At 41.7% G+C, this 24359-nt stretch overlaps 1 protein-coding gene across 2 annotated transcripts in view; it reads left to right on the top strand.

The window, feature by feature from the left end:
* Nucleotides 1-1445: 1445 nt before the first annotated feature.
* DCLK1 (doublecortin like kinase 1) overlaps nucleotides 1446-24359 on the top strand; it is a gene marked incomplete at both ends in the record, with an annotated part of 324629 nt that continues 301715 nt past the window's right edge. For both annotated transcript variants that reach the window (XM_082859399.1, XM_082859403.1), the window contains 3 exons: nucleotides 1446-1526; nucleotides 6239-6633; nucleotides 21997-22343. In XM_082859399.1, coding sequence (XP_082715525.1) covers nucleotides 6258-6633; nucleotides 21997-22343 — 723 coding nt within the window. The remainder of the gene's footprint in view (nucleotides 1527-6238; nucleotides 6634-21996; nucleotides 22344-24359) is intronic.

Genomic DNA, 24359 nt, shown 5'->3' with positions numbered 1-24359 from the left:
ACTGTACTCTCATCCCTGGGCTATTCAGTAGTTCAAAAATAAATATTGCAGCACTTGTTGAATATGTAACATGCATCTCTTTTGAGCTGCCTTTTATAACAAAGGGTAGTTAGTTAGTATTTACATAATACTTTTAAAGTATGTCAGAATAGCTCTTATTAATAATAACTAGTCAAATACATAATGGCTCAGCTGACGAGAAAAAATTTTGATTTTCTATTGAAAAGTGTAAGCTCAGGAAGAGAGAGACGCACGTGTATTTGTGTATGTACAGTATTTGGGACAAATACATGTCTCAAGGGACAGTCAGGAGGTTAACTGGACCAAAATTCAGGCTGCCCACTGAACCAGGCTAAGGTTCGCCAGAAGTCTGCGACTTGATTCTTGGACTTCCGTGCAAAAACTGGCGGAAGCTGTGAGCAGCCTGAGCTTTGAGAACATTCCTGCCTCCTGGGGGGTGTGTGTGGCGGAGGCTTATGTGAGCTCATGGGGCTTTCCAGCGCTGACCGCCAGCCTTGGCAGGCATGAGGGGTCCAGTAGCGAAACTTGGCCTTTAAGTTATCAAGGGCCTGTTGTGACATATATTCAGCTCCAAGCAGAGATCACTGTTTCAAAGGGTGACTCAAGTCTGGGGGTCAAGTGGAGATGATGGGCGGGATCTATGCGCAGATCTGGCCCTTCCCAATTAGGGGGCCTGAGGGTGACACTAGTGCGGGTAGGTTGGGAGGGTCTGGGGATGGTCCTCCCAGGAGGTGCTGCATGGATGTGTCCTGGGTGAGAAGTGATGACAGGGCCATCACGTTGGCTTTCATGATACTGGGAAAGGTGTCAAACCATGAGGTCACATCGAAGTGTGTGTACAGTGGCGGGGGGTGGGGGGGAGGAACTGTTTCCCTTGCCTCCCCTTAGGGAGGGGGTCTCACGGCTCGGCCACACCTCACGTCTCTGCCTTGCACGTTTCCTGGTTCAGACCCGGTCCACGTTCTCTCCGCCTGTCCCCAGGTCCACCACCGACCGGCCCCAATCTCCAGACAACCACTCCCGGGGCCTGGGGAGGTCAGGGGGTTTGCTCCAGCCAGATGCACTGAGGTCGCGGCGGCGGGAGAGGGCGAGGGGAGGAGGAGGCCCGGGGCGCAGCCGTGGTGGGCGCGCTCTGCCCAGAGGGGCGGGGGCGCCGGGCGCGCACGCGGAGGAGGCGGAGGGAGCGGGGGTGGGCGGGGGAGCGAGTGCGCCACTAGAGCAGGGAGCGCGCCCGCAGCCGCCGCCGCCGCCGCCCTCCTCCGGAGAGAGGCAGGAGTGAGGCTGTGCGAAGCGCCGCATTTCGATGAGTAGCGGCCGAGGCGCGTCCCTCCGCTAGCGGCTGCAGCCCAGACGCCCGCGGTCCAGCAGCGGCCGCCGCCCAGTCCCGGCCCCGCCGCCGCCCCACAGCCCTGCGGTCAGGCCGCACCCAGCCCCGCGAAGACAGCACCAGGAGGCGGCCCCGAACGCGGCCACAAAGACCCCCGGCGGCGTCTCTCCGCAGACCGGTGCGTGGTTTGCTTTCGCCGGGGAAGGGAGCCGAGGGGCGGGCCGGCCGGGAGGCCCTCCGGGGGCCCGACAGCGCCGACTCCTCCCGCAACCGCGGGGTCCAGGGGAGCGCGGGCGCGGAGGGCAGGCGGGCGCCCCCTCGGCCGCCGCCGCCCTTCCCGCCGTTCCTCGAAAGGAGCTGCCCGGCCGCGGCCGGGGGCGGTGTGTGCAGGCGGCCCTGGGGCTGCTGGCACCTGCCTCTTTTGTCTGGTGCCACCGGGCTGAAAACGGGGAGTCGGGCGAGCGGGGCCCCCATTCTCTCGGCCGCCTTGTTAGTGGAGATGGAGAGCTAGGGCGGAGGAGCTGGGCCAGGTGTTTGTCATTGTCAGAACTGGCCGCGGAGTGAGGACCAAGTGTGCGCCCAGAAGGAGTGGTCGGGTCGGGCCTCTTATTGTGTGCGTGCTTCCCCGTGGGCCCGGGAGGGTGGTGTGTGCTTGAGGACGGGGCGATCCGTGCGCGGGGGCTGACTGCAGTGTGGGTGCTGCAAGCACGTTTGCGGGGCCTCGAGTTCCCTTGGGGACAGCGTGGCTGCCCCGTGTGCAAATTAGTACCTGCAGTGCTAACAGCCTGCGGAGAGGAAATGGCATTTCCCTCCTAGCGGGGAAACGCACGCCCAGCCCCGCACGGCCCCCCACAAAAGAGGCCGCTGCTGAAAACCGGGTCTGCTCGGAATCGCTGCTGCATTGGGCCAGGAGGTGCTTGCAGGAGATGGAGTGGTTGAAAGGTTTCATTCAGGCCGGCTTGCTCTCCCCGCCTCTATGAATGTGTGTCCAGATTCTGGTGCACACGCGTTCAGCGGGCACACGGCAGGGTGTTCCATGAATACGTTTTATGAATGTTCCTAAATATATCTCTTTTCGCCGGGAAAGTAGGACGGCCTTTTAAGTATGAAATGTCACATGAATGCGGGTCAGAAGGAATTTAAGAGAGGTTATATGTAGGAACAGTGTAAAAGGTATGCACACATCCTGTGGTATCTGTGTCCGGGGTGGTGCGTGCACACTGAAGGTGTGTTTGCCTCTTCGTGCGTGCCTGGCCATCCACCTACATCCTAATCCCACTGGCAAAATGTGCCTTGGGACCTCCAGGTCTAGCATCTATTTAGATGTGGTAGCGTTTATGCCAAATTATTTCTTGGTGTGTGTGTAATCTCCAAAACAGGAACTCGTGTGCTCATCTAGAGAAGGATGAACACACAGTTTCTTCAAAATGGTGAGAAATCCCATAGAGAGCAGTCGAAGAAGCTGATTTCTTGGCCTGGCAGTGTTTATAGGAAAATCTCTGATAAGACCCAGGCCGGGTCTTCCCCACCCAAGCCTCTGGGACCTCTGTGGCTTAGGTGGTGCAGCTACCTCCTCGGTCCCAGGACACATGTGTGCCCAGGGCCTTAGCCATCTATGGCCTGTGAACGCGTGGCTGTGCCCTTTAGCCAGCTTCCTTGCAGAAAGTGGGGACCTGTGGAAGCCCAGTGAATCTTCTTCAGGAGCTCTTGATTCGAATATATGACTAAGCCAGTGGAATTGCTGAGCCAGCCAAGCAAGGGAAAGAATACCTATTTTGAAGCCACACATAATATCTGGAACACGAGGCTGTCTGGTGTGGTTTTCGACATTCATTTAGTGGTAGCTGTAGCCTTGAGAATGATTTCACTTTGAGTGTGGTTTTTCTTTGTCACCCACATCGTTGCCTACTCTGGGGCAGACTCAGTGAAGGGAAGTAAAAGATGTGGGCCCTGCTGTGGTTGGACACATGATCCAGTTTGGAGAAATATACAAATAAAATCAACTTTTCTCTATTTTAAATTGATCTTTTTTTTTTCCCCCCCAATTGGGGTGGAATTGTTGGTTCTAGAAGCCCGTTCCCTCAAGGGAATTCCTACAATTGCTAAATAATTTGACCTTTGCAGATTGCGAATCAACAAGAGCCCCTTGGAATTAGATTTGCACTCTGGTGACACAATTGTGCCCTCCTTTCTGCATGTCCTGCATGTTTTCTTTTGGTTTATTTGGATTTGGAAGGAAATGCCTAGGGTTGGAAGAATGACCACTGCATATAAAAAATAAAACAAAACCTTCAACAGCCAATCTGACCTTTATACTTTACGAAGTTTGAAGAGTCTAGTGAGGTGGCATGGGTTTTTGAGTACCGGCAGCATCATCCCCCCAACACACACATCCCTTTTGGAAGACAAAAGAACTCCTTTTAAAAACAGAGTAGGAGCAGTTATGATATCATGGGCAAAATATTGGCTCTGTTAATTAATAGCTCTCTGAAGGATTAGATATCAACTAATAATTGTTTTAAAGTTATCTAACTTCAAAATCAATGCAACCACTTCATACCTACCTATATATGGTATATTTTTTCTGGAAAATGCAAATTTAGACTAAAAGTGAAGTTATTGAGTGGCATGAGGCGGTTTTCATATTTGGAGGAAAAAAAATACACAAAAACTAATAATCACTCCAGATTGAATCCCAGCCCACTGCTCCCTCCCCCCAGCAGGGTCAGCTGTAGAATCATGAGCAGGTGAAAACGTTGATGGCCTGGAGACCACTGCCTGGTCTCTGTGCACACAACGTCTTTGGCAGTTAAGTGGCCTGCCCAAGGTCACAGAGCTAGTGAGGAGTGAGGGCTTTAAACACCTTACTTTACATGTCATGATGGGCCAATCCCAGGGGGTCTAGGCCTCTAGGACAGAGTGCACAAGTCGGAAAGGAGGGAGTGCCAGCTTCAGAGGCAGTTGGAGTGAATCTGGGTTCAAGTCCCAAGGCCCTCAGTTCTGTCTTTGGGACCCTGGATACATCCTGCACTCATCCTCAGTCACAATAATACCCCCTCCCTCACTGGACTGGCAGGAGGTTTAGAGGGCGCTCTTAGCATGTTACACAGCAGTTGATCGCCACGTACCAGTGTCAGGCACGTCATAGACGTTCAATAAATGAGCTTTTTCCACTCCACTCGTTTCAGGTGTGCACAATCTCTAGCAGTGCATGAAGCTTTTGAGCATGAATTTGTAGCCATTCTGAATGGCTCAGAGGTCAGTTGACTGAGGGTGAAGGAAAGGTCAGGGAAGCTTGGCAGTACTTTGGGCTGGTTTGGACTGACCTTCGGAAAGGTGACATCGTCTGTGTGGTGGGATTTGGGGAGCACTTGTAAGGTTCTTGCCCCCAGTTTTCCATTTCCCTTAAACTCTTATTTCAATATGCCTGAAACTTTGTCCTTGAAACTTCTTTCCTTTGAATGTTGAGGTTTTCCCACTTTCTAGATTGCCCTGTTTAAAACATGGATCCCCTGTGAGGGGCAACAGCACAAGCCCTTATCAGCTAACCCCTGAGCAAGGATGAATTGATCCCACAGGCAGCAGCTGATGACAGGGCTCCATGGAAAGTCAAATGGGGACGTAGGGGCACAGGTGTACCTTTTAGAAGGTCATGAGCTGGAAATCTGTGGCGGGGGGGGGTGCTGGGGGAAGCTCACCTGGAGCCTCTCTTACTGGAGGGAGAGATTCTGTTCCTACTAGGTCTTTTTGTGACAAAGTCAGGAACAGAAAGGCAGATTTTATTAATAAAAATATTAATACTTATCACAGGGTAGACATTACCCTAAGTGCTTTATGTGTTTTAACTTACTTAATAGCTGATGTTAACTATGAGGTAGGTACTGTTATCTTTTCTATGTGTGATTCAGGAAATCGAGGCTTAAAGACGTTGAACAAGTAGATTTCTCAAGGTTACGCAGCTCATACGGGGTCAAGTCTCGGTCAACATCTTCAAATCTCGATTTTCTCAACCACAGACAGAGAGAGCCTTAGTGGAAGGAAAGGCCAAGTGTCCCAAAGGAGTAACTTCCATTCCTTCTTCTTGTTCTTGTTGCTGTGCTGCTTCTCTTTTTCCTTCTTCTTTTCTGCCCCGCCTCCTTTCCTTTCTCCTCCCTCCCCCACCTTCCTTTTTCTTCTTTTTTTTTAATCCACCTTATCTGAAGCATTAAATATAAGTAAATGAGTTATGGTGAGTCCACTTTTTAAGTAAATTTCAATTCAATATGTGAATCTGCTGGAAAATCTCTTTTAAGTTGGTAGAATCTACAGATTGTTTGCTCTTGGTCTAGCCATGGAGAGTACAAACACTAGGTAAAATGTTTACAATCTGACTCTTAAATGCTACCTGCCCTCTTTTGATTCCTGGTCCACCACCGCCACTATATCTTGTATCTTTAGCCCTGTAGTGAAATGAAAGCTCATTTCCTACCTATCCTTGAAGTCAGGCAAACCTGGGGCAGAGTTCTTGATTCAGGCATTTCTCAACTGAATTACTTGGAGAAATTTAGGAGAAATTTTTCTGTGCCTCAGTTTCTTCATCTATAAATCGGGTTAACAATACTTTGAAAGGTTTGTTGTGACTGTTGGAAATAATAGCGGTTCAAAGCCTGACGTGCTAGGTGGTCAATGCGTACAGCCGTATTCTGACAAGACTGGGGTTGATTAATAAGCTGTTTCCACTGGGTCTGCCTCTTCTATTTCTTTGTCTTTTCTCTCCCAACTTGATAATTCATATTAAACATATCATCGATTATAGCAATATCTCCATCAGCTGCTCTCAAGCTGAGCCTTTCAAAGCAGGGTGCAAAAATAACATCTTTGTGTGGCTGTTTGTGTTTCTGTGCCTCCCAGGTTCAACTTTAACTCCGTCATGTCCTTCGGCAGAGACATGGAGTTGGAGCACTTCGATGAAAGGGATAAGGCGCAGAGATACAGCCGAGGGTCGCGGGTGAACGGGCTGCCCAGCCCCACGCACAGCGCCCACTGCAGCTTCTACCGAACCCGCACGCTGCAGACCCTCAGCTCTGAGAAGAAGGCCAAGAAAGTTCGTTTCTATCGAAACGGAGATCGATACTTCAAAGGGATTGTGTATGCCATCTCCCCAGACCGGTTCCGATCTTTTGAGGCCCTGCTGGCTGATTTGACCCGAACTCTGTCGGATAACGTGAATTTGCCCCAGGGGGTGAGAACAATCTACACCATTGATGGGCTCAAGAAGATTTCCAGCCTGGACCAGCTGCTGGAAGGTGAGAGCTGGGAGATACCTCCCAAGTGACCCTAGGGCATATGGCTTCGGTTCCCACAGGTCCATATTATTCTCACCATCTTCTGCTTGATCTCTAAGAGACAGCATTCAGCCTTGTGGCTGTGATCCTTTTACTGTTCCACATGGTGGAGAGTTCACTTGTCTGTATAGTAGCGTAAAAAGAAAAAACCCCAACAAACCTAATGGTATTCGATCAGGTAGCTTATAATAATGGGCTGAGGGAAAAAGTGTCTTAATTGTACAGCATCCTCTCTATTTTTTCTCACACCCGTGCTATGTTAATTTTAAAAGTCCATTTTTATATCTTTAATTACATAGTTCTTATTTATTTCTAGCTGCAAATTGAACTTTTGCTACCACATGTGTGAAAGTACTTGAACTGAAAATAACTAATAGATCATGAAATTTTTGAGTTTTAAGGAATCTTAGATAGGTATCAAACCTTTTAATTTTAATCACTGGAGACTGAGGCCCCAAAATTCAAGTGACATGTGTCTGTGCGTACATGGTAAGATAGTGTTGTTGCTGGACCAAAAGTTAGATTTGCTGCCTGTTCTTTCCAATATGACACATTTCAATGTTAAAATTATTTTAAGGTTTGACTGATTTTAAGTTTAAAAGGATTGTTGTCTTTCTGTGGTATTTGAGGAGTTAATCTGCTCAGTTTATTTTTGTTAAGTTTAACGTAGGTTAATAGTGATTACCTATTTTAGACATTTCATGTGGAAATAGGACTATTTGGGTCCACGGATGAGGCCTGGCGTCTCGTGCAAGCAGAGTAGGTTGCCTCCTCTGGAATATATGTGTCTCAGGACTGACCCTGTTTGAACAGGGTGTGAGGTCCCTAATCACCTTAGAAATCATAATTGAAGTGAAATAACTTGGGAGAAAAATAACCGGGATTAAATTCATGCTGAGATGTAAATGAGGGCAGCCGGTCCTCTGTGGAGAGTAGATTTTTCTAAGTTGAGGTCTCAAGGTCCTCATGAAATATTAGTGCAAAGCAACACGGGAAAGGAAGTTGGGAATGTGGGGAGAGCTTGATTTCACCCCGAGTTCATCTTTACTCCAGATGTATTTGCCCAGGCCCTGCAGTCTGTCTGGATCGTGGACGAATGCCATGCCCTGACTGCACACAGGCAAGCACTCTGGTCTTCCTTTGGAATCAGAGTTTGTACGTGATTCAAGGCTGAGGGCTTCTCTGTCTTTCTCCCATTTCTCTTCCCTTGATCCCTTGGCAGGGATGCCAGTCCACTCACAGTATGACTGCACTTGAGAGGGTGTGGAGGGGTTTGGTTATGTTTATTTTGTGGGAATTCACATCTCTTTTCGATGACTCATCACCCTGCCAAGAAGCCTGTAGACTTGGCCTTTTTCCTTCTCAGATGCTGGAACTTCCAGTAAATTAAAGGGGAAGAATGAACATAGAATATTTGTGTATCAGCTTTGATTTTTGTGCCTTGTCTTTTCATGACCTTGGAAAATACAGGATAAATAATTTAGTGAGATATTCCAGAGGATTTGGGAAAAGATCAAGTACAAAGTCAGGTGTATGAGCAGTCACCAGGCAATCCCTTTGAGGGCTGATGGTGTTGTAGGGAAAATATGCCAAGATCTCAAAGCACCTTCTAAGACATCCTGGGCTTGGCATTCTCTGGTCTAGAGTCACTTGTGCAACATCTGTGTGGGGGGAGGGTTACTTCAGTCAGTTTCTCACCCAGGATCGATCTTCACTCAGAAGTGGCAGAGATATTCCCATGATTCCCATCCGCCAAGGAGAAGGTGTGAGAGGTGGGAAATGACAGTACTTTATATCCAGGGACCAGCAAAATCCTGGCATGCTCGCCACCATCTTCTTTGTCAGTTTTTTAGCACAAAAGAACACCTGCCCTGAGAGAGAGACTACTGTCCTGAGTGATGATGATAATGATAGCTCGCAGATATTGAGCATGTGTCTTGCATGTATGAACATTTTTCATTCTCACAATGATCCTAGGAGGTAGGTACTGTTATCATCCTCATAGTAAGATGAGAAAAGTGAGGCACAGTGTGGTTAAGTGATCTGCCAGAGTCGCACAGCAAGAAATAGTAGAGTTAAGATTTGAACCTGCTGGTACCAGCACTTGAGCTCATAACTGCCCCTAATAAGATACTGAGTGGGGTGGTATTAGTGGCTTTTTAAAATTGAAGTATAGTTGATTTACAATATTGTGTTAATTTCTGGTGTACAGCAAAGTGATTAAGATATATATATATATATATATATATATATTCTTAGTGGCTTTTAAATGAAATCTTATTGTATTAGCTTCTTCTTGAAAACAAATATTTTTAACCTTGACTTAATTCCAGGAATGACAGATACTGCTCCCAGAAACACTTTACTATTTTCATTTGCCTCCAAACACCTTTCTCCTTGATCAATAAGAAGTTAACTGCAGATTGAATATTCTGATGTTAGAAAATTCCTTTTTGGAAAAAAATACCTTTTTCTGATTAAATAAATGGTAACTTCAGTAAAGTAGGTAAGTTCACTTGTTGGCTGCATTTAAAATTTATTTTCAGTTTAAACAGATTTTTTTTTTCATTTATAACACTGACAATTCTCATGCAGCTGCACTTAGTGTTGAAATAGCTGGAAATTCATTTAGATTTGCCTCTTTGTCAATTATGTTTTTTGCTTAGTCTGATAAAATGCAAACCGTTGCTTCACATTCATCATTAGGTTCATAGCTCCCACTTTACATACTAATTTTATGTAAACGTCAATGCATGTTATTAGCTTCTCATTTCTCCTTCCAACATGATGACGTTTGCATTTTAAGTTAAATCCTTTTAGTGAGTGCTGTGACAAGTATATCTGACTTGTAATGTTTTTTTGTGAGTTTGTTCATTCTCACTTATCTCAGACTAGAAATTCGGACGATGATGTATGTGAGTTTCTTTCTTTATAACGGTCTGCTGGTCACTTTAACTGTTGTATTATTATTATGCCTAAATTTGGCTTAAAAATGTTGATAAAGCTAGCTCTTGGCCTGGAGTATAACTGTATGAGTGGTGTGTGTGTGTGTGTGTGTGTGTGTGTGTGTGTGTGTGTGTGTGTGTGTATGCTTGATTGTCTATCTGCATGTATGTTTACATACACACACATGTACATGCATGCACTTCAGAGTAGACCGTGGATGACACTCCTAATTGTTTGCTTTCAAAATGGCCTTTATATGTTTAAAAAAAGCCGTGTTGCTCAATAAGGAAAGTTGAATTGCAGGCCTATTTCTGCAGGTGATTCATCTTGAGACGTGGCCTCATTTTCCCAATATTGCCTCTTTTTACCCAGTTTTACACCGTTTGTATTCCACTGTAGCTATGCAGATGTTGTGAGGATAAATGAAGGAGTAACACTTAAAACCTTTGAACCATTAGGAAAAAGATGTAATTTACATACCAAGCAGCAACTGATTGATTGGTTTTTCTCTGTGGGTTGCTCAGGTGTTAGTGATGTGTGTGGAAGAATAGGCATTCTCCTTCCCCACACTTTTAAACAGACTTTTTTTTAGTGCAGTTTTAGGTTGGCAGAAAAATTGAGCAGAAAATGCAGAGGTTTCCCATGTCCCCCTGCTCCCACACGTGAACACCGTCTCCCACTATCACCAGAGGGGTACGCTTGTTACAGTCAGTGAGCCGGCACCGACACGTCATTTATCACCCCAAGTCCGTAGTTTACACGAGGGCTCATCCTTGGTGTCGTACCTTCTGTGGGTTTGGATGGAGTTATAATGACATGTATCCATGACTGTGGTATCACACAGAATAGTTTCATTGCCCTGAAAATCCTCTGTGTTCTGCCTCTTCATCCCACCCTGCCCCTAACCCCTGGCGTCCACTGATCTTTTTACTGTCTCAGTAACATCTTTTAACATCTTGTGTGAATGTAGGTCTGAAAGGGCCAGAGCGTTTCCTTTAAGCCTTAGGATAAAGACGATGCAAGGATGCTATCTTCCGGATATACGTAAGTTAATTGGTACATGAACTCTGCATGTATTAGAAACAGGCCCCTCTCTTCCTTGGCTCCCACACATGCTGTGACCACCCCCGGCGCACCCCCGCCCCACCATGGACACTGCCTGACTCCCGAGCCCCAGCATAAGGGCTTTTCCCAAGTCCCCATCAGAATTAACCTCTCGGGAATAAACCCAGACTTCACCCTACAGTCAGAGAATCTCTCTCCAACCATGATTTCCAGGGCCCCCAGCTCTCTTGGCAATTTTCCTTTCCCTTGACGTGGTATCATCTAGTTTTTTCTCTAATTCACTAGCTTACTCTGTGCCTCTCCCTGCTGCATTGAGTTTTTTTTGTTTTAATTAAGTTTTGAAAAGCTATAAAACATGCCTCTCTAAAATTCCCGGCCAACAGTGGCCAACAGTCTACTAGTACTTTTTTGAGTATCCATCTCCTCAAAGATACCAGTGCTTGTTAAGAAGATACGTATCAGTTGCCTGTAAGTTAACATACTGTGCTTACAGTTTGGCACCTTGCTTTGTGCACTTAACAATATAGTATAACACAAGTCTAGAACCACTGTGATCTTTTTCCTGACTTCAGAGTAACCCTTTTTACAAATGTACCATTTTTTATTTAACCAGTCTTTTACTGATGGGCCTTTAGGTTGTGTCCAATCCTTTGTTATTAGAAACAGTTTTGCAGGGAATATCCTTGAATGTTAAGTTTTCCACTTATGTAGGAGAATATGCATAGGATCAATTCCTAGGAGTAAAATTGCTGGATAGAGAGGTACAAGCATTAAATTTTTAAGAGCCATTGCAAAATTTCCCTTCATAGAAGTGGTACTAGTTTGTACTCCCCATTAGTAATATATGAGAGTGGCTGTTTTTCTACAAGACAATGTTTTAACAAATGTTTTGTCATTTGCCGATCTGTTAAGGAAAGAAAAACATGTATCCTTTTATAGTTTTAATTTTCATGTTCCCATATGTATTGTCTCTTCATAGCTTTTGACCATTTTTCTACCAGGTTGGGGTCTTTTTTTGGTTGACTTCTAGGATTTTCTTTTTTTTTCCTTTAAAATATATTAGCCCTTTGTGATACTAATTTCAAGTATTTTTTTCCAGATTGTCCTTAGTGATTTTATTTATTTATTTATTTATTTATTTTTTGCCGGATTTAACAAAATTATATAATCAAATGAATCAGTCTTTTCATTTATGGCTTGATTTTCATGCCGCTTGGGTCCTCTGTACCCTGAGATTATAAAATTGTTGCTTTTATTTTCTTCTAGTGTTTTTATGTTTTCATTAAAAAATATTCTAATGAAAGTCATATTAGTATAATTTTTGAGGAAAGGATTCAGTTCTATTTTTTCCAGGCTACCTGCCTCATTTTAAAAAGTTTTTATTTTGAAATTAATTTGTACTCAGTAGAAGTGTCACAAAGATAGAAAGTTCCCATATACTCGACCCAGATTCTCATGAGGGAATGACTTACACAGACATGGTATTAATTATCAAAAGTAAAAGCTAACTTGAGAACAATACTAGCAGCTAAACTATGGGCTTTATTTTGCTTTCACCAGTGTCTCCACCAGTGGCCTTTTTTCTGTTCCAGAATCACACATTGCATTTAGCTGTCCTATCTCCTTCATCTCCTCCAAGCTGTGACAGTTCTTGAATCTCTCTTTGTCTTTAATGACTTGACAGTTGGAAGAGTGCTGGTCAGTTATTTTGTAGCACGTCCCTCAACTTGGTTTAACCCGGTGATTAGGTTGAAGTTATGCATTTGTGGCAAGGATTCCACAGAAGCGAGGTTGCATCCTTCTCAGGGCATCGTTTCAGGAGTATGTGCTGTTGCCATGTCTTGTTGCTGGTGAGGTTAACTATGACCCATTTAACCAAGGAGGTGTCTGCCAGTTATCTTCACTCTAAAGTTACTCTTTCCCCCTCTGTAATTAATACATATTTTGAGGAGGAACTTTGCGGCTATGTAAATAACTTTCACCCATGAATTTTGGCATTTCTTGCTGGATTTTGCCTGTACCAGTGATTAGGAAGGTGTCCAAAGGGTGATTTTCTGTTTTCCTCGTTACTTGCCTCAGCTTCATACACAGGTCCCTTCACTTTCCTGTCTTGGGATCATCTACTGTGACGTCATCAACTCCATTATTTTAACCACTCTTTTAAGGCCAATTAGTCCCAGATGAGACCTTCCTTCAGCGCTCCGCCACCTGGATATATTCACCGTATACTCTAATCCTGAGTCATTTCATCTCAACATGTATAGAAGTGAACCCATTCTCTTAGGTTATCCCGAATTTAATCCTCTTCTCATCTTCTGCCTCTTGTTAAATGGTGTCACCATCGAATTCAGCATCACCTTTGGCTTCTCCTTCTCTTCATCCCGCAAATCCAAGCTGTCACAACTTACTGTTGATCCTGCTTAAGACATTTCTTCAGTTTGTTTGCTCCTTTTCACCACCATTATTATAGTTTTCAAGTCCTCAATACTGTTTTAAAAGTATTACTTTTTTTATTAACCATTTATTAATGGAAGTATATTAATTTACAGTGTTGTGTTACTTTCAGGCACAGCAAAGTGATTCAGTTATACATACATATATATTTATTCTTTACCAGATTTTTTTCCATTATAGGTTACTATGAGAAATTGAATATAGTTCCCCATGCTATACGGCAGGTCCTTGTTATTTATATCTATTTAATATATACTAATGTGTATATGTTAATTCCAAACTCCTGGTTTATCTCACCGCCCCCAACTCCCGCTGTCCCTTTTGGTAACCATAAGTTTATTTCCTATGTCTGTGAGTCGATTTCTGTTTCGCAAATAAGTTCCTTTGTGTCATTTTAGATTCCACACATAAGAGATATCATATGATATTTGTCTTTCTCTGTCTGACTTACTTCACTTAATATGATAATCTCTAGGTCCATCCATGTTGCTGCAGATGGCATTATTTCATTCTTTTTTATGGCTGAAGGAGTGGCACATTTTTATACAGTGAGCATTATAGAAAATTTTGAAAGATGCAAAAACGTTTAAAAAAATTAAATAATGACCCCTCATATCCCTGTCCCTTGACTGTTCTCATCTCTTTCCTGTACTGTTGCAATAGTCTCCTAAGCTGAAATTGTATATCTTAGTTTTCCTTTTTCAGCTTGTTTTCTCTTTTCTTTTCATAGAACCTGTATTTGCCCCTGCTTTCCATTCCCGTTACAGCCTCTCTTAGATGAGGTCCTTTAGGACACCTGTCCTGTACAGTGGGCTTCAAACCAGTTTTCCTGCACAGAGACCAGGCCACTGACAAAGCATCGCATACCGCACTTGTGCTTCACCACGGCTCTCCCGCGATCATAGAGGATACAGCCCTCCATCTTTATCGTGTTTCTCTCGGTGGTCCTGCTCCTGCCCCTTCCTTCTGTTCTGGCTTGTCTCCTGTTACCCATTGATACTGGGCTCAGCGGCTCTCTTTCCTTGTGTTTCCCCACCTCTGGGCCTCCTTGTCTCTGGGAGGAGGGTAAGATGGGTGTTCTCCGGAGGGTGCACGGTGGCATCATGCTGCAGTCCTGGCTCCGCAGGCCGACCAGCCGCAACTGAAGGCTGCTTCCACCTCTCCTGGCTGGGTGGCGCTGAGCAGGCTCCCTAGCTCCTCGTGGGTCAGTGTGCTCCGGGAGGAGAGGTCTGTTAGTTCTTAGCTCACAGTATCGCGGTGAGGATTACAGGTAGCATGGCATGGGTTACAACAAGATCTACTGATGGCAAACCTTAAGTTAACCTGTTCTACCAATAGCATCTCCAGTCTCGTCCCTTCAACCTACTGAACAAGTCTCCCACAATCTAAACAGTTCTCGCCTTTGTCTTGCTTACCTCTCAACCCCTGGCTCTTCTACCGTGAGAAATATCTGCATTTGCTGTCTCTACTTCCTCAACTTCCAATCATACATCAGCCCCTTGATTAGCATCATTATACTGTAATATACTTGCTTATTTTCTATCAGTGTCTCTGGAAGTCAGGAGCCATTGATGTCCTCACTGTCTATCACGGTAGTAGCAAGGACTCAACAAATATCACTGGAAGAAAGAGGAAAGAGAGAATGAACGGATAAACGAACGAACGAAAGCAGTCTGACATCATTATCCAACTGAAGTGGCTGTTACGAGGCCACACGTGGCCTCCTAATGGCCAGGCCAGTGATTTCTTAGGAAACCTTATCTTTGCTGCTGTTCCTGGAGCCTCGGATGGTGATGTCTGGGTCTTTCCCAGCCATGTACTCACCACCCCTTGGTTTCCATGGCTCCAGGCACCTGATTTCTCTCAGTTCCCTTCAGTGGCACCTCCATCTCTGGGCACTCTCAGTACTGCTGTTGCCTGGATTTCATCCTGTCCAGCTGGGTGGGGTCTCTCTGAGCATTTTCTTCAGTTCGCATAGCTGCAGCTAGCCCATGCATCTCCTTCCCATACCCCAGACCCATATTTTCTAACTGCTTGCTGGAAAATCCCCAACTGGTTGGCTCCTAGGAACTCCAAATTCATTATGTGCACAACCAAATCCATTTTCTTCCTTACCATCTAATCCAAACATGTTTCCCTTCTCACTTGTTCTGTTGTGGTATATGGGAAGTTGGCCCAAACAGGTTTCAATGTCATCATTTCAGTGTTGTCGTCGACTCTATTGCCATGAGCGCTGCATCCAATCAATTGCCAATTCTTCAATCCAGTCGGTTGATTCTGTTAAGTACTCCTCAGAGCGGCCATTTCTCTCTGTTCCTAATGCGGAGGTGTGAACTTTTGTTCTTCAGCTCCTCTCCTGGTCTATTAGAATAGCTTTCTAAGTAGCTTCCTGACCTCTGTCTCCCCATGTCCTGCCTTCAGCCCTGCCTTCACACTACAGCCAGTGTGGTCTTCCTAAAACCTGGGTCTGATCATGCATAACCACTTTGACCTTGTTGCCTACTGCAGTCTTACTCTTAACTTGTTTGTCCCTGGCACCGTTTTTGTTTTTTGAGAAAGACATATTAATATCAATCAGACTATCCCTTTACTGCACTGTTCACTAGAGCATATTAGTGTTTTATTTTTATCTGAAATGCTGTCCTCTTTTCTGCTAATGAAAATCTGACCCTCCCTTCCAGGGCCAGCATGAATTCCATTTTTTCTTCCTTGATCACGCAGTGGGAAGTGGGAAATGACTTTTTTTTTCTCCTCTGAATTAGGATTGCTGGGACCACTTATTTACCAATTATCACTTATCTTGTGGTGGAATCTTTTCATAAACACATCTTGCTTTCTAAATTCTTTGAAGAGAAGGTCAAAGCATTCGGATTCGGATTCTTTTCAGGTGTTATACCCGTTACTGAGAATTTAGGAGGTTGCTTAAAATTTTTGGATTTCGTGGCTAAGTATGTTTGTACTTGTTGCAATGTTGTTATTTGTTGCTCTGTTATTTACTTAGGAAACATTTTTAGCAATGAGAATAAATATTTTCGTGGCTCCAAATACAGTTTGCCGTGTTGCTTTCTAAAAGGGTTGATAGCAATTTATAGTATCCCTAGTGGCATTTTCTATTTCTATTTTATTTTGTTTTTATCCTTTGTCACGTATTTTAGTCCCTTGTATTTTTGTAAATTATAATAGGCTTTGTACATTATATTAAACCACTGTTGTATTATAGGTCGTCTGTCTGTTTTCCCCTTCTTATTTTAGTTTCTCTAGTTTTCAGTTATATCAGTCTTGAATTAAAAAAAAAATTGGATCCTTCAATTTTTTCTTTATGTTATTTTTCTCTTGCTTTAAATTTGAGAAGTTGACATTTTCCATAGACCTAAAATACACATTCACATTTTATTTTCAGTAAGCTTATTTTTATGTACTATTATATAATGAAAGACTTCCATGGAAGAATGATATCCATAAGTGCCTTTGGGAATCCTTTTTCTTGCCTTTGATAGCACTATCAAAATCGTCTTTTTAAACCAGCACCTTCCAGGTAGATTATGAAGTGTTGCTGTGTATACTGAGATAGGCTCATAAAATATAATATCCAGAAGGCAGTTTATGACATTTTATTCCATAAATAATATCTTTCATGTAATTTAACTCAGTTCAGAAATTTAAATATATATTTGAATCTTTCCCAGCTTTTACTGTAACTCACAGTAGTGAATTTTAATTTCCAGAGTTTTCAATAAGAAAATCTTTACTCTGGAAAAATGAGATATATTACACAAAGCCCTCACTTAAGACACTTTTGAATATGCCACATTTGGAACTTCAAGGAATCCTATAGGTGGTGGGGCAAGCAGCTTTAATAATGTGAAGAATGGAGATTAGGTCGTTTTCAGACCGAGGTCAAGTGATGTCACAGCTGGAATTTACATGTCTCAACCCTTAGCCAATGAAAAACCTCTAGCAATGAGGAAAAACAGGGCAGACTTCTAGTATCCCCTAATATGAGATCTCGTGGAGGAGTACCTTCCTAGCTGACTCCACAGGCCTGGTCACCCAGGGAGCTGGTACCATATTACTGGAAGTTGTCCAGAGTGACTAAGAGAATTTCTTTTACATGCAAATTCTCTAATTTCTTTTTTTTTCTAATTTCTTAATGGGAGCCCGTGGCCAAGTAACATTAACTTTGCAGATTTTTTACTAATAAACTTTGTTAGAGAAAATTTATTCCCATACTTTAAAGAATAACAGAAAATCTAATAATTTAAAAATGCATATGTGATTTTTTGGAAAAAAACAAGGACTCTTTGGTACCTCTAAAATAATCTAATATGCTTACACCGAAATTATTCTATTTTCAAAAGTCCCCCAAATATTTAAGCCTTTCAGGGAAAAGTTACTATATTCTGATATTTTGGGAGGTATTGATTGGATCCAGACACAATTTCATGCTTCATTTTCTTACCTTCTTTCATTTTGTTTGTTTTTGTTTTGTTTTAACTGTTGTTTTCTTTCTTTCTTTGCTTCACAGCAAGTATTAGTTTTTTGGCTTTTTTGAATGCCACAGCAATTCAGAAAGATGCTGCTTCTGCAGTTCCTGCTGTTTGTTGGGGCGTCTTAGGTACCTAGAGTATTACATTTCAAATTAAGGGTCAGTCTTAACATAAAAATTTTTGGCTCTAATAAACTAGAACAAAATTGTGACAGTGTGATAACCAATGAGCAAGTCATTATGTTTTGTGATTTCTAGCTCCACCTCCTAGATTTTGATGCCATTTCCTTTAAACCGTCTATGATCTTTGCCATCTTGCCATCCTTGTCTAATTTCACCTATAGTAAATAATCCAAAAGTTTCAAAGCACATTTTGGGCTATTTTGCTCAAATATACTTTGATTTAGATAAATTAACTTTTATTTCACCGTGGTAGTAGAAATTATACCGCAAAACTCTGGGATGGCTTAGTGTGTAGAGGAAGCATGTTATGGTACTAATGAGAAGTTTTACTTTACCTTGCTATTTAATTTAATCAATTTATTTTTTTAATTGAAATATAGTTGATTTGCAATTTTCTGTTAGTTTCAGGTGTACAGCAAAGTGATTCAGTTATACATACATATATATCTATTCTTCTTCAGATTCTTTTCCCTTATAGGCTATTACAGAATATTGAGTATAGTTCTCTGTGCTATACAGTAGGTCCTTGTTGGTTATCTCTTTTATGTATAGCAGTGTTTATATGTTAATCTCAAGGTCCTAATTTATCCCTTCCAACCCTTTTCCCCTTTGGTAACCATAGCCTTGTTTTTTATGTCTGTGGGTTTATTTCTGTTTTGTATATAAGTTCATTTGTATCATTTTTTTTAGATTCCACACATAAGTGATATCATAGTTGTATTTGTCTGGCTTACTTGCTATGATAATCTCTAGGCCCATCCATGTTGCTACAGATGACATTATCATTCTTTTTTATGGCTGAGTAATATTCCATTACATAAATATACCACATCTTCTTTATCCATTCCTCTGTTGTTGGACATTTAGGTTGCTTCCATGTCTTGGCTATTCTAAATAGTGCTGCAGTGCACATTGGGGTGCATGCATCCGGCTCCTGGGCATATATTCGGGGAAAACCATAATTCAAAAAGATGCATACACCCCAATATCTTGCTATTTTTGAATGGCCTGAAATTTAACACACATACCTCATGTCAGGTCTTGAACAAAACCTATCGATGATTCTCTAGTCAAGAATATAACCTATCTCTTAACTGTCTGCCCAGTTAAGGAAGAGATTAAACCCTGGCTATCCAGAGCCATTTGACCAAATCAAGGCTATGTATTTTTCCCATTCAGAACAATTACATTTGTTAATTTACAGTTATCAATGATATTAACACATTAATTAAAAAGCTAATTTTTACAAGATCAGAAAACACAATCAACTTTAACTGCGTTATGACAGAGGCTACGTCTCTTGTGATGGGAAGAAGTTTGGAATTATGATTAAAATAAAAGTAATCAAAATGAGGGTCAAGTAGATTTAATGCAAATATATTTTTACAACTTAATAGAAGCTTATTAACATATGGAAAGCCATCTTGGCTTTTCCTGAATTCCTGAATAGTGTAATAGATTCTAAATGACAGCACTGGATGGTGTGTGATCTTGGATTTGGTGACCACTCCTTTCTCTCACTTTAGTGTCACTTTCCTCTTAACACAATATCATCTTTGTTGGGCATCTCACACCCTTCCCCAAGATTTTATTCCAGTCTCTGAATTCGATAAAGGAGGCAGAGAAGTTTCAAAGTGATAGCACTGATAAAACACAAGTTTCCTCTCACTGCTGTTGCTTGAACCAAGCCCGCATTATCTTCTCAAAGTTGTCATGCTTTCAGAAATTTTCAGTGTGCTTTGTCTAAGAAGATGTAAAAAAAAAAAAAAGTGTTTATTTTCTCTTTCAACAAACCCATTCCATACTGTTATGTGAATACTTGAAAATTACTCCCTTTTAAAATTATTTTTTATTCCTAAAGTTAAAAATTTTCCTTTTTGAAGTGTAAACCACTCCATGTTTTTAAGTTATTATCTTAGTATATAAACTTCCAAATAATCAGACAATGTCATATCTCCAATGAGCACAGAATTCTGACAAAGTCTGGTGTTGTCAGCTACGGCCTGTGTGTCTTGTTGGGGGAAGCTTGGGGCATCCTCACATTGTGATGTATCCCAAGTTGAGTGGATCTATGGTCTACTGGTAACCACAGAAACAATGAACGCTTTACAGCGTTAATACCTGTTTAGTGCACAATTAGTGCAGTGCATCCTCTGGTGATTTTCACCTGTGTAGCAGTTTTGCATTTGAGATCACTTTGACCTTTTCTATCTAATTTGATGGTCACAAAAAACTGGTGAGATGAAAGTGGCCACTGGCATAGCCTTCATCTGACAGGTGAATAAACTACCACTGAGAAGAGTAGGGGACGTGCCCAAGTCACACGCTGAGAGGCCAGGTCTTGAGCCCAGAGTTCCAGTTCTCTTCCCACCATGACATTCACACTGTCTCTCCACCAAGCCTTCAGAAACACCGCTCTTGTTGCAGCCCCCATGGATGTGTTGTTGATATCCACATAGATCTTGAGAAAAGCATAGTTGGGACCAGTAGTAACTGCTAAGTGACTAGAAAGGGGGTTTCCTAAACTGGTAAACGTCCCCTAGTCTTACTATTTGTACCACTTCTAGTGAGACATAATGCATAAACACACATTGGAATATGTTTTAAAAACATTGGCAAAGTAAATGTTTGATAACATATATAATTGTGCTTTTCTATTTTTGAAACCCTGGTTTAGTTATTTTTATGTGAATACCTATTCCATGGCCTTGGATATTTGCACTATTAATTTAAAAATAGGACAAGGATTTAGATAAAAGTAAATGGGCTGTGTAGGAGTAGTCCTAGGTTACTTTACCTGCAATTATGAAGGCTTTTTAGCATTTTTACCTATTCCCAGTTATAAAGACTTACTAACACAGAAAAAAAGCCATTATGAGATCTTTAATTTCAAAATGCTTTGACCTAAGTTTATGAAATGTGTATGCAGGATTAATCATTTTATAATGACTAATGGTACATGTGTTACCTTCTTTTTTATGTGATACATATCTATTTAATAGTCTGAGTATCTGTAATTCTTTTATTCATTCGACAAACATTGGGTGCCCCGAGGTGCCAGGCACTGGTCTGTCCTGTGTGCTGGGCATATATCAGAGAACAAGGCAGTAGAAGACCCTGCAAAAAAAAAATATAGTTTGAGTATCTTCATTAAATGATTCTCTGTTAAGGAGTCATTTTTAATAAAAAATTTAATTTTGTATATTTTCTTTTTTTCAGCTTTATTGGATTATAATTGACAAAATTGTAAGATATATAAAGTGTGCCTCATGACAATTTTACATATATATATGAAGGATTCCTCTTATCTAGCTGACACATTCGTCAACTCAAATATTTTTCTTTTTTTTCCTTTTTTTCTTTAGTGAGAATATTCAAGTTCTATTCTCCTAGCGAATTTCAATTATACTATGTTGAAATATATATCAAATATACAGTGTTATCAACTGTAATCACCATGCTGTACATTAGATCCTCAGCTCTTTTTCATCTTATATAGTTATATTTATTTTAAAGTCAGTTTATGAAGTTTGTAAGTTGACGACTCTCAAAAGTTTTTGTCTATAAACAAGTGTGATGTGTGTGTGGATCAGTGTGCTTGGCCCTGTGAAGATGGAAGAAAAGGAAAGGAGTTATTCTGCTTATTTTTGGAATTTTACTTGACTTTACAAAATGTTAAGCAAACATTCCGTCAAAAAAAAATTACACAGCTATTTTTAGAAGCTGTTTTCTGATCCATTTTCAGTTTTTATTTTATCTCAGGTGGCAAATGTAGGTGCCTCCAATTTTGAAGTTTTCTGCAAATATAAATATAACTGAATCCCCCCAAATAGTTTCTATTTTGAATTCAGTTTCATATCTCTCTGAGGGCTATTCAATATCGGGATTTCTATCACCAAACTGAAGATGATGAAAGGGAAGAATGATGATTTTTTTCTTCCCCCAGAATACCGATCTGTTGCTGACAGAGCCAGATTAGAAGTCAAAAATCTGGAAATCAACTGTACTCCAATAGAAATTTTTTAAAAAAGAAGGCAAAATTCTTTTTCATTAATTATTAATCATACCGCCATTGTTTAAAAAGTCACAAGTAGTGCTTGCTTCTAAGTAGAAAAGGAAAATTCAGAGAGTAGGAAAAAGGAATTGAATTTACCTGAGTGTAAATTTAAATATGCTTCTCTCCTCCTTAGGAGAGAGTTATGTGTGTGGCTCAATAGAGCCCTTCAAGAAGCTGGAGTACACCAAGAATGTGAACCCCAACTGGTCCGTGAATGTCAAGACCACCTCTGCTTCGCGGGCGGTGTCCTCGCTGGCCACCGCCAAAGGGAGCCCTTCGGAGGTGCGGGAGAATAAGGATTTCATTCGGCCCAAGCTGGTCACCATCATCAGAAGTGGAGTGAAGCCGCGGAAAGCTGTCAGGATTCTGCTGAACAAGAAGACGGCTCACTCCTTTGAACAGGTTCTCACTGACATCACCGATGCCATCAAGCTGGACTCGGGAGTGGTGAAACGCCTCTACACCCTGGATGGGAAGCAGGTAAGGGAGGTATCATGCTGTGACCTTGACTTTACGGGCAAGAACCAGGGAGTTGGGGGATTTGTGCAGCATATGGTGGAGACCTGAAACATACATTTTACTGATGTTGAGGGACTTGGGTCGTTTAGTCAATGCATACATAGCTTTTGCCCCCAAACCAGTTCAAGGATAGAGTTAGCACAGGATTAACCACTGAAATCAAGTACAAATATAGACCCAGGAAGCTTAAATGATTACTCAGAGATTTCTACTTTTCCAGTCATTCATTGCTTAACATAATGGTGCCTTTTTCAGCCATCTGTTTTCAATTTGTTTATATAGTAATGTCTTATCACTTTGAGCAGGACTGAGGTATAGAGGTAGACTCTGACCAGTAGAGAAAAATCTGAGTCCTTTCTTTGACCTGAATAATATTTCATAGTTTTATGTCTCAGTAATGTTCACTAGTGAGATTTATTTACATTTTATAGATTTTTATGTACATATCTAAGGAATGAAATATTTCCATCTGGGTGGCTTTTAAGAGGCATATTTCTAGAATATTATACATCTTGTATCAAAAACATGATTTCAGAATTACAATGTAAAGGTTTTCCTTTACTGTGGAATGTACATCAGTCAGTTTGGGTGAGTGGACATTTTAATGTGCATTGCTCAGATGAACTTAAAGGAAGTCTTGTGTGGACTTTTGCAAAGATTTGACAGAACCCTGATGGTGAGCTGAATAAAAGAACACTGATATATGGACAGAGGAATTTGCTGGTCATTCAGAGTTTACCAGTGTCTTTTGGTTTCAGATTATAGCTTTTAGTACACTATATTTGTTTGAAATTTTGTTTTTAACATGGATCTGTCCACTTGCTTTTTAGAAATTATTTTGAGGGATAATTTGAATGATTTGTGTATAGAGTACATATTAAAGATCAAAACTAGGTTCATAAAAGATTGATCTTATTAAATAGAAGACTCATCCAAGTTCTTGAAGGCTAACACATGCAAGCTTTATGAATTAGAAATAGATGCAAACACTAGAGAGTGTTAGTAATGAAAAAAATAGGGATGAATTCCTTCCCCGGAAATCCATTCAAATGCTCTAAATTATAAAATTCATTAGGAGAAAACGGAAGATCTGCCAGTTCATTTATATTCACCTGCCTTCTGCTTGTCTCATAAAACTTCCCTTAAGTGTCACGTGGATAAGGATTCTTAGGAAATTTCCAGTCTTCTAGATCTAAGAGGGTGTAGCCTGAATGTCACCAATATATCAGTGATGAAAAAGTCCATAGCTGCCTTGTGAATTACAGCAGCAATAAGATGGCAAGGTTCACATTTAAACACTTAAGGCCTTCAGTGGTTCCCTTTGTAATGAACTACTCAACCATCTTGTAGTTCTACATTTTTGTGATTTTTCTCAAGATGGGATTTTACGTGTTTTCACAAAAAGTAAAATTTACAACAAAGAATATGCATTGATAAATGTTCCCACCTTGCTTCCGAATTTTGGGGTTCCAAATTGCTCCACACTGAATAAAAAAATTGGCTTTAATTATGTAAGCTAAATTGCCATCAACTGATCATTTGTTTATTCCAAGAATGAATTCCTAGAATAGATATTATGATGTTGTCAATGGTTTTTGTCCTTTTAGGAATTTATCTAGTGTCCCTATTTTATAATGGCTGTTTTTGTTTATGAACCAAATTTAGGTCCAATCACCTGATGTGAAGCAAAGCCAATCTACTGACATTAGGTTGTGGTGAAGGAAGGTGTAGCACTTATTGCAGGGCCAAGCAAGGAGAACGGGCAGCTCATGCTCGAAAGACCTGTGGCTTTTAGGGAATTGTTTTTAAAGGCAAGGTGAGGGAGAAGGTCTCAGGGTGCATGATCAGCTCATGTGCATCCCTCTAATTGGTTGGTGGTGAGGTAACAGGGTGGTATTTTGGGAACTAACATCACCAACCTTCTGGTTCCAACTGGTCTGGGGTCTATGTGCTGGTGGTCAGCATGCAGTTAACTTC

Source organism: Leucopleurus acutus (assembly GCF_964270905.1).
Source record: "Leucopleurus acutus genome assembly, chromosome: 18".
In the NCBI taxonomy this organism is placed as follows: Eukaryota; Metazoa; Chordata; class Mammalia; order Artiodactyla; family Delphinidae; genus Leucopleurus; species Leucopleurus acutus.
Note: the sequence above shows the minus strand (reverse complement) of the source record. Positions and strands in the feature narration are given on the sequence as shown.